Here is a 10,215-nt window from a genome sequence, read left to right on the forward strand (position 1 = left end):
AAACACGGGGGCATCACCAACCTGGCCAGCTACCCTGGGCACTGCACAGCAGGAGAAGGCTCTTCCCTCTGCCCCAGGAGGGAGGGCAGAGATGCCCCAAGCCAACCCAGACCTTCCACTGCTACAGCAAAGAGGTCACTTCAAAACACTGCCTGAGGGACTGTCAGGAATTTCAGTCCATGTCACCCAGACACAGCACCACGTGTCCCCCAACCCCGTGGTAATGCAGGGACAGCCTGCCAGGCCAAACAGCAGCAATGCGAGTGTGTGGCAGTGGCCTCTCCCTCCCCAGAAGCCTGCCCAGGTCTCTGCTCCAACGTGGCAGTGACTTGCAGGGGAAGAAGGAGAGCTCTCCCGCAGCGCTTGCCGCCTAGCCCCACTCTGACAGCCAACCTACCCCGTTGGTGCTGCCCTTGCGGTTGATGTCCTGCAGCACAGCCTTATCCAGGCCCAGCTTCAGGCTGGCCTTGTCGAACATCTCCCGCTCATAGGAGTTCCTGGTGATGAGGCGATAGACTTTCACTGCCTTGCTCTGCCCGATCCGGTGGCAGCGAGCTTGAGCCTGGGAGTGCAGAGGGCACAGTGTCAAAACAGTGAGCCCATCAGGATGGGGACCGTGTGGTTTGTGGCACCAGCATGCACCACTCACCCACCTGAGCCACAGTCAGCTCCCACCCACCACAGCACCGTCATCTAGTGCCAGTGGCTGACCTGGCAGGGCTCTGCCACCGGGTGCTGGTTAGCGCCAGGCCTGCGTGGTTGTGGAGGAGGAATCAGAGACCCCTCCACCCCCAGGCAAGGACAAGGGGCTCAGGCCTTGGCTCTCTGCAGAGGCGGGGCACTCAACACTTCACACCCTCCAACACCAAGTACGGACAAGTGTTGCCTGGTCTGTGGCCCATCTGTGCTTTTAGAGCCACACCGTGATCTCCCCCATGACGTGTCCCTTCTGAGCCCCCCCCGCCGGCTCTCCCAGCACAGCACCCCATGCCCAGTACAGCCGGGTGCTGCTACCCTTCCCTCCGGCTGGCACGAGTGACAGGAGCTGTGCTGCAGGACCTGTCCCGGCCAGGCCCTTTACCTGGAGGTCGTTCTGTGGGTTCCAGTCTGAATCAAAGATGATGCAGGTGTCGGCAGCGGTCAGGTTGATGCCCAGCCCACCCGCTCGTGTGCACAGAAGAAAGACGAAGCGATCCGAGTCAGGCTTGCAGAAGCGGTCGATGGCAGCTTGGCGCAGGTTCCCGCGCACCCGCCCATCAATGCGCTCATAGGTGTACCTGCTCCGAGAGGGGAAGAGGCGAGAGCAGGGTCACAGCAGGGCCTGAACTGGCTGCGTCTTACAAACCCCTTCTTGCTCCTTCCCCTGGGCTGTGTGTGGACACACAGGCAGCTGGGACTTACTGACAGGACCTGTGCACAGGTGGAGGCTCAGGCCCCATCAGTGTGTGTGCACTGTGGTTGTTCCCAAAAGTCGTTCCTCTTATGATGGCAAAATCATCACGACCCCATGCACAGTGCATGGGTATGGGGCTCATGGGAACCAGGACCAACGGAAGGTCTATTTCCATTTGGTCACTCCTAAGACTAGCCCTGGGCAACACAGAATGGACAGGTCAGAGCTGCCCAGCTTTGGGGTCTCTGCACCCACCAGCAGTAGCCTGTAACTTGGATCCTTTGGTACATGGGCGCAGAATGGCCAAATCCCCACCCTGGGCTGTTTCCACTCTGTATCTACAGTGCAGGATGGAGGTGATGTGGAGGAGCTATGGTGAATGCTGAAGCCTGTACTTACCGCCTCTGAATGAGATAGTCTTCCAGGATGTCGAGACAGCGCACCATCTGGGAGAAGATGAGCACCTTGTGCCCACCAGCGATCAGCTTGGGAAGCAGCTTATCAATGAGCACCAGCTTCCCGGCCGCCTGGATCATTGCCTGCAGCTGGAAGTCTGGCGCCTCTGGGCTGTGCGTTTTACGGAAGTCTTCCAGGATCTTCTCCTCTGCGCCTGCCAGGTGAGAAGGGATGTGAGCTCTTGGCGAGGCTGGCAGTGCAGCTGCCCCCAGCCTCCCGTCCAGGGCAACAGCAAGCCACCATGCGAGGAACAGAACCCGTGCAGTTGACCAGATCTAGGAAGGTTGGCTAGAGACCTTCAGAAGCCCCTCCACTCCTGTGACTCTACTCCTTCTTCAGGGCTTGCACCAGCTCTTGGCAGAACAAGCCAGGCTGGGATGTTGGAGAGGGTCCCGCGCCAGAATGCCCCCAAACATAGCGACCCTTGCAAGACCCTGAGGCATTCACCAGCAAGCAGCGCTTGTGGGGAGCTGGGCTGCCCGTGAGGGCAACAAGGCAGATCACTGCACCCTGTGCTGGGCCTGGATGCACAACCACACCAGCGGCAGATGGCATGAGGGCCTGAACTGGCTCCCAAGCTGGGTGAGCTCTACAGGTAGTGACCAGTAAATGCTGCAGTGATATCCGTCCCCCCCCCCACTTCCTGTGCACAGCCCTCACCGTTGATGAGATACGGGTGATTGCAGCACTTCCGCAACTCCATCATAGTGTTGATGAGGTTGGGCATATTGTGCTGGTTGGCACCCTTGGAGAGGAAGGAGAAGTTCTTCTCCAGGATGGCCCGGTAGTATTTCTTCTGGATATTGGTCAGCTCCACCTCAATGATGGTCTCCTGCTTGGGTGCCAGATTCTTCTCTACATCATCCTTCAGCCGTCGCAGCATCATGGGCTTCAGGATGGACTGCAGCTTCTTCACCTGCCAGAGCAAGCGCAGAGATTCACTGCCCTCCCTGCAGGGTAAGCACACGGTGACGACAACGGAGGGGCCTGCAACGCTAGAGCCTCCCCAGGCTGGAAACCCACTACAAATGACCCTGAAGCAGCTGCTCTGCTGACAGCCAGGACAACTTCAGGGTCTGGTTTCCTTGGAGCAGGCATGTGAGTGACCAGCCATGAACTCCACACACTTCTGCTGCTGGCAGTCTTGGATAAATGTGTCAGCTGCAACAGGAGAGCTCAGAACTTTGACAACAGCTGAGATGATGGTTGCTCCATGTGCCTGTGCCTGCTCCCTCAGAATGGCGATCTTTGTGCAATCTCCACTTAAGCCAGACATTCAAATGGCAGCGAGACAGCCCAGGGGACTGAGCTGCTTTCCATGACCTGTGCTCAAGGGGAACTTTGGAAGATGGCTCCCCAGGGGAACCTGACAAGGGTGACTGACACATGGACTTACTGATCTTCTCACTCCCCTTACACTCCTGTTGGTCTCAGGGACAGACCAGGTGGGAAAGTCGGGTGAGCTGTGCTGCCCAGGCATGCAAGGGGCAGTACGGAGCTAGGTGGGGAGCAGACCACTGCCTTGGTCTCCTCTCTCCAAAGCAGCTCTGTCACAACTTTGCTTCTCCTGGCATGAGGAGTCCTATTCACTTCCATGAAGCACATGTCTCAGTGCGTGCCTGGCTTGGTGACCATTGGCCTATGCTAACAGCCACCAGTGTCACTCTTCTAGGTACCTGTTCCTCTGTCTTCAGGTCTCCAAACTCCTCCAGGAAGGCTGTCTCTGAGGGGAACTGCTGTGGCTCCAGGAAATTCAGGAGGCTGAAGAGCTCCTCCACCGAATTCTGCAGGGGGGTCCCTGTCAGCAGCACCTTGTGCTCCTGGGTACACACAGAAAACAGGTTGAGGGCTCAGACCTACTGGCTGGGTCCAAGGGGTCCCAAGAACGCAATGCTCCTTGTCTTCCAGCCTCAGGAGCACTCTGGGTGGCCTGGGGGCACACACACTCCCTAAAAGGCTCCCCTGGCCATGATGCCAGCCCTGACCCAGCCACTGCCACGCAACACTGTCTTGCGGCTCCCAGGACGCTCCCCTGGACACGCCCCAGTCCAGCTCTGTGCAGCAACAACAGCCAAAACCATGAATCCCCCACTGCCCCCAGGCTTCAGCCCTCCCTGGTACAAGACCCTCAGGCAGAGTTGTGCTGGCACCAGACAGGGAGGCTGACAGAGCCCAAGCCTCCGTGCACCCGAGGGCAGGATGTCGCTCTTCAGGGCTCGGGTAGAACAAGAGGGAACATGGCCCAGAGCCATGTGATACCGAGAGGCATCAGGGACCTGCTGCTAGGGCCAGCGTGAGCAGGGTGCTCCAAAATCAGCAGGCACACGTATGACTGCGTCAAGTGTGCACTGGGAACAAGGAGGAGCTTTTATTAGAGGTTCACCATGTAGGTACATGTGCAATAAAAGGAGACGGGAGTCCAGACAAACCCCCAAGACCTGGGGGTGTGAGGAGCGGATGACCCCTCAAGGAGAACGCGCTCCTTTCCATGTGCTGACACTACAGGCTCTGGCTTCAGGCACCACCGGGTGCTGCCTCCCAGGGCGCACCAGCCACTCTGTCCCAGCAGTGTCAGAGACTTGGGCCCTTGCTCACTGCTCAGGCTAATCCTCCTGCCCAACCTAATGCAGGGAACGTCCCCAAGAGTCACCAGATATGAAAGAAGGGCAATTGGAAGGTGGGAGGCTCCCACAGGACTTGTACAAAGGAAGGTGATGGTTACGAAGGGGGACCAGCAGCAATCCCGCTTTGCCCCAGGCTGCTCACAACCCTGTACAAGACAGGGTCATGGGGAAACAGCAGGGTCTTTGGGAAATGGAGACATAAGACTAATAATTTTTGGAGCCCTGGCCCAGCTACAGGTGTGATGGAAGCTGGGTAGGGCTGAGAGATCCAATAGTCCTGATGACCCTCGGTCCAGCAAACAGCAGCACTGCCTTTGGCAGGGCTGGAAAGGAGCTGGACATCCAAATTCATTTCTCAGAGCAGCTCATTGATCCCTTTTTCACCACGCACAGTCCTGCACCCCCATCCCTGGCACGGACTGGTCCCACATTTGCAGAGAAGTAAGAAACCAGCTTGAATACTGCAGGTACAAAGCCCACCACAGCCAGAGGATGCTGTGCATGGCTGGTCAGCAACTGCCTGTGTGTGCTGCAGCAGCCTAAGCTGCGCTGCAAGGCCAGGCAGTGCTCTGCCAGGGAATGCACAGAGACAGGAAGGGATGGGGGGACTTGGCCTGCTGTCGGTTAATATTCCACTTCAGCAAAAAGGAGTTTGTGATGGCTGCAGGGCACCAGTGCCCCATCCATCAAAGGGCCCCCTCTCACTGGCACTGCTTATGCAACCTGATGGGTCCTGAATAGTTTTCCCTCTGACAAGGAGCTCAGCCCTGGCACTGGGCCTGAGCAGCTGGCTGTGGCATCTGACTGCTAGGCATGGCCATCTCTGGCCCACCCTGCTCTCACGTGAACTGTGCAGGACATGCTCACCAGGGCCATGAGCTTCAGCCCCTCAAGGAGTTTGCAGTTCCTGTTCTTCAGGCGATGTGCCTCGTCAATGACCACGCAGCGCCACTGGATCTTCTTCAGCTCCGGGCAGTCAGCAAGGATCATCTCAAAGGTGGTGATAACCACCTGGAACTTGAAGATCCCAGGGAGAGGGTTACCCTAGGGAGACATAAACCATACGCAGCGCTTGACTCCTGCAGGGCAGCAGGACACTGTCAGACATCTTGTCAACATATCAGTGTTAGCATCGGGGTCTTAGCTGGGATTTCCCCAGATTCATCTCTCTCAAGCACCAGGCGGGTTCCTGCAAGCCTCCTCGCTGGCCGCAGGCTGCATCTCTCCAAACCAGACTCTGCTTCAGGGTAGACAAAAAGGCCTGGACAAGAGCTGCGGCTGGGGCTCTGCTGCATTTTCCCTTTTCTGCATGAGTTGGGCCTGTTCTTCACTCATACACACTGCACCCTGAGCCCATGCCAGCAAAGGGGTCTTAAAAGATCATCTTTCCCTCCCCAGATAAACCATAAGCTCCACATGCAGCTCAGTGCTTCCCAAGTAAAGCAAGCCAGGGCTGGGGGACGCATCCTGGGAGTGTTGTGTGCGCCAATCACCTGCGTGTCCCTGTACACCATCTCGTACTGCTGGATCATCTGCCGGCTGATCTGGCTGCCGTGGTACACAATGGCATTCATCTCCGTCCAGGTGCGGAACTCCCTCTCCCAGTTGGTGATGGTGGAGAGAGGTGCGATGATGAGGAAGGGGCCATGGATGCCCATCAGGAATATTTCTGACAGGAAGGTGATTGACTGGATTGTCTTCCCCAGTCCCATCTCGTCAGCCAGGATGCAGTTCTTCCTGCAGAGATGGACAGAGGCAGGTGAATGTAGCCCTCGGGTAGGAAACACCACGTCACCAACTCCTCGATGGGATGTCAGGCACATCACCTCCACCCACACCTCTCTGACCCTGCAGTGTGGAGGGTGAGGGGACATTGGTACAGTGGCCCAAACTGGTCTGGGTAAGCCGGACCATCCAATTCCTTGCAAGATGATGGACTCAAAGTTAGTGTGAAAGATGCTGTCCTTTAGGTGCACACTGGCCAGTGAAAGATGCATCTGATGGCGTGCTGCAGCTGAGAACATGCATATTCCTGCACTCCTGCCACAGGAATGTGTCACCAGTAACCTGGCCAATACCAAAAATCAGGTGTATCTTAGACCCACAGCTAAGCCTTACTATGTCCAAGACCCATCAGCATTTACCAGGGAGAAACATTCCTAAAGACTCAGTTGCAAAACTAAAACAAACACAGTTGTTCTGGCAGCTGCCTGCCAGCTCCAGCACTGGAAGGTCTCAGCAGCTGCTCTGGCAGGCCCCTGTTTGTCAGCTCTGTTCCCTCAGCTCTGCCACTCCTGTGACAGCACACACCGGGGTCCCACTGCCAGCAGGACTCCTCGTGGGAGCACAGGGCTCCAGCCCCTCCTCACCTGTTATACCAGTTAAAGAGCAGCCAGTTCATTCCCTCCAGCTGATACTCCCGCAGCTGGTTGCTGTTCTTATACTCCCGGGACTTCTCCAGTTTCTGCCAGGACTCAGATGCCGGGCGCTCCTAGAAGGAGAGAGGAGGAGCAAGGTCCACGGAGAGGAAAAGGCTAACGCTCAGCAAGGCCAGACCCTGCTTCTTGGGCTGAGCATCAGGACAACACTTCAGAACAGTCATTGACAGCTGATTCACAGCAAGGTCTTGGCCTCCAGATCCCACCCTCAGATACTGCCAACTAACCCATCCGGAGAGGAGGATTCAGGGCTTGCACTGCAGCAGCAGGGACAAGAAGGTCAGCACTGCTGGACCTTGGCAAGACACAGACAGTCCCTGCCTGCCCAGGGCAGTGAGCTGCCAGCCAGGTACGTTACCTCTGGGTACATTACCATGTGCTTGATTTCTGGAGGGATTTGGAGGGCTTCAAACTCTTTAATCTTCCCTGGGTCGACATCCTCCTCCAGCTCCCAGGTGCTCTCCTCGTAGGGCAGGGAGCACCACTTCACCAGGTAGTGAGTCACCTCCTGCAGCGCAGAGAGACAGGCTCAGAGACGGCACAGGGCTCATGGCCGCTCAGCCCCAGCGTGCGGGCACAGACTGCGACTGAGAGCGAATCACAGGGATGGTCAGTGGCCCTCCCTCCATCTACCCCTGCGCCAAGGGGTCCATGGGGACAGGGCTCAGGCTGCGCAAGGCTGGGAAAGCCTCAGAGCACTCAGAGATGACACACAACACACGTTGTGTGTCTGGGCCTCCTGCCAAGCCTCCCTCCCTCCCTCCGCGGGGCAAGCAAGCGATGCAGCCACTCACCTCCCCGGTGTCAGGGTCCTTCGTATGAGCCACCTCCAGAATTCGGTCTACCTCCACATAGTCCGGGTTGAACAAATCCTCATCAGGCTGCGACAGCAAAGAGTAAAAAGAGAAGTAAGTTCAAGGTGATTCCAGGGTTAAACAGATGGCGGGCACAAGTAAACAGCTGCGGGACATCTGTCCCCAGGATGCTGCTAGCTGTGCACAGCACACCAAGTGCCCTGGACGCAGGTATGCGACATCTGTCTCTGGGCAGGGAGGACGCAGGAGCCCTGCAGAAGGCAAAGCTCTTGCTTTAGAGCGGCCACAGGCTCCATGCTGCCCTTGCTGGGAGGCAGGAACGTCCTCTCCAGCCCATCTGGCCCCAAGGTACAAAGTCCTGAGCTGTATGCTCCAGCTTACGTGCAGCATCCAGAGCTGTGACTGCCACAGCACAGAGCCACACATAGCACCTGATGAACGCCACTCCTCTGCAAGGGATGACACCTTGTTCTTTGTCTCTGCCTCTCTCTCTCCCCACCTTCAGCTCAGCAGTCACCAGCAGCAACCGCTCATGAGGCAAGGGCTCATCCTCCTGCCAGGAACACCTGGGAAGGAGTTGGCTTTAGAATAGCAGAGGTCCTCGGAGAGACACATTATCTAGGGCTTGGGAAGGAGAAAAAACTGGCTTCTATGTTCACAGCTCCCCATGCCCCAGTTAGTGACAGGAAAGAACGTTTGCTCCTTGCTAAATTGTTAGTGGTACAGCATATTCCAACACATGCTTTTTCTTCGTGTTCTGGGAAAGACCACAAACAGACTTGGGAGCGAGAAATTTGACACACACCCCCAGCTTTCCAACTATATCCATGGAGAAATTTTCATAGTCTACTGGCCTGATTTACACTTGCAAGGGGCAGTTTCAGGAGATCCAACTATCTCTGGAGCAGTAAGACCAATTATAGAACATCTTCCATATTAAACAAGATTAATCTGCTTATAGAGCAGAGCAGGCAGGAGCTGCCCTAAGCCCAAGTATTTATAGCTCCCTCTCTCCCATAGCATCTCTGCTCCACCAAGAAAGCACCTCCAGCACTGCACGCTGCCCTCCCCCGCATTGAGCAATGCTTCCAGGGTTGGCAGTGCCTGGCAAGTGACATTTGTCACCCTGCCCATCCCTCTGCCAGTGACACCACAGGTGTTTAGGGCATTGTCATGGCCCCTTGGCTCCAGTATGCCCACCTGCTCATCCTCTTGTGCTGTGCCCTGGTTCAAACCAGCCTGAAAGCTCGAGGTGCCATGCTGCTGCCTGGGCATTGCCACGGTGTCAGCAAAGGGACACAGGCAGGGCTCTGGGCAGCACCCCGGGATCGCTGAGCAACGGCAGAGCTCAGGCAGGGCACGCACAGCTGCACAGTGAGCCCTGCCTGCCCACTCCCAGCCCTGAATTTTGGCCCTCGCCTGGGCAGGGAGGTGCCAGAGGCAGCGCTCAGCTCTTGGCCTGCTCAGCCACCGCACCGGGCCCAGGTGTGCTGGGGTCGGGCACAGCTGCTTGCCGCGCTCAGTTCTCACCTCTGTAAAAATATGCTTCATCTGAGCCTGCTTGTTCCGGAAGCGCTTTATCTTCTGGGAGATCCTGGGGTCCTTCTCCAGCTCCTCCAGAGTTGCCCACTTACAGTGGAGGTAGGAGCTGCAGAGGAAAAAGAAATGAACAAAACGTGACCAAAGAGGCCTTTGGGCCCAATCCCATCCGCCATGCAGACCAGCAGGGATCTCCCAGCGACCCAGAGAACACCCAGCCTCTGCCTCACCATGTGAAACCCCAAACTGGAGGAAGCCATGGCCCAGGTCCAGGCCAAGATTGAGCACTGTGCCTGCAGTGGCTTTCCTGCTTCCCACCGCCGGGGCTGGCTCAGGAGGACAGGGGCAGCGAGACAGGGATGCTCGAGCTGCAGCTGGGGATGGGATGGAGGTGGGAGCGCACAGCCCTCGCTCCTGCATGCACAGGGCCCACTGCCACGGCACAGAGCACCACAACACCGCACGTACAAGTTCCTGTACTTGACATAGAACTCCTCCATCTCAAACGCCAGGCCTCCGGGATGAGCCTGAAACCAAGGGAAGGAGAGTTAGCGACAGTCAGAGCCTGTGCATAAACTGGGGGGCATGCTCTGTGGCCTGGGTGCAGACAAGCGTCCCCTGTCCAGCCACAGGCTCCAGGCAGGCTGAGCCCCACGGACGGCAAGGATGGCCAGGCACTCGGCCATCCTGCCTCGGAAGCTCAGTGTCCCTGGGGAACGTGGTGTGAGACCACCCTTGAGCATGGGGGACTCAAACACCTCCTGGGCTTCAGCCTAGGCCTGACTCCTTTCCGGAGGCTTTCTGGTGTCCAGGGCAGGAGAGGCACCACATCGATCCCCAACCCAGAAAGGTGCCAGTCCGGGCATACCCCAGCAGCACTCTGTGAAGAACGAGTGCAAGGAATGGCATGGCAGCACCAACTTTCAACAAGGCCAAGTGCCGGGTCCTGC

General features: G+C 57.3%; 1 protein-coding gene across 1 annotated transcript in view; it reads right to left on the bottom strand.

Annotated features, from left to right (window-relative positions):
• CHD6 (chromodomain helicase DNA binding protein 6) overlaps positions 1-9,792 on the bottom strand; it is a gene marked incomplete at its 5' end in the record, with an annotated part of 38,088 nt that extends 28,296 nt beyond the window's left edge. Inside the window, 12 exons of the mRNA XM_009582049.1 lie at positions 387-562; positions 1,082-1,277; positions 1,793-2,003; positions 2,510-2,765; positions 3,526-3,669; positions 5,341-5,517; positions 5,967-6,210; positions 6,843-6,964; positions 7,285-7,419; positions 7,706-7,792; positions 9,257-9,374; positions 9,734-9,792. Coding sequence (XP_009580344.1) covers positions 387-562; positions 1,082-1,277; positions 1,793-2,003; positions 2,510-2,765; positions 3,526-3,669; positions 5,341-5,517; positions 5,967-6,210; positions 6,843-6,964; positions 7,285-7,419; positions 7,706-7,792; positions 9,257-9,374; positions 9,734-9,792 — 1,925 coding nt within the window. The remainder of the gene's footprint in view (positions 1-386; positions 563-1,081; positions 1,278-1,792; positions 2,004-2,509; positions 2,766-3,525; positions 3,670-5,340; positions 5,518-5,966; positions 6,211-6,842; positions 6,965-7,284; positions 7,420-7,705; positions 7,793-9,256; positions 9,375-9,733) is intronic.
• Between the last annotated feature and the right edge of the window lie 423 nt (positions 9,793-10,215).

This window comes from Fulmarus glacialis, unplaced genomic scaffold (genome assembly GCF_000690835.1).
Source record: "Fulmarus glacialis isolate BGI_N327 unplaced genomic scaffold, ASM69083v1 scaffold4940, whole genome shotgun sequence".
Classification (NCBI taxonomy): Eukaryota; Metazoa; Chordata; class Aves; order Procellariiformes; family Procellariidae; genus Fulmarus; species Fulmarus glacialis.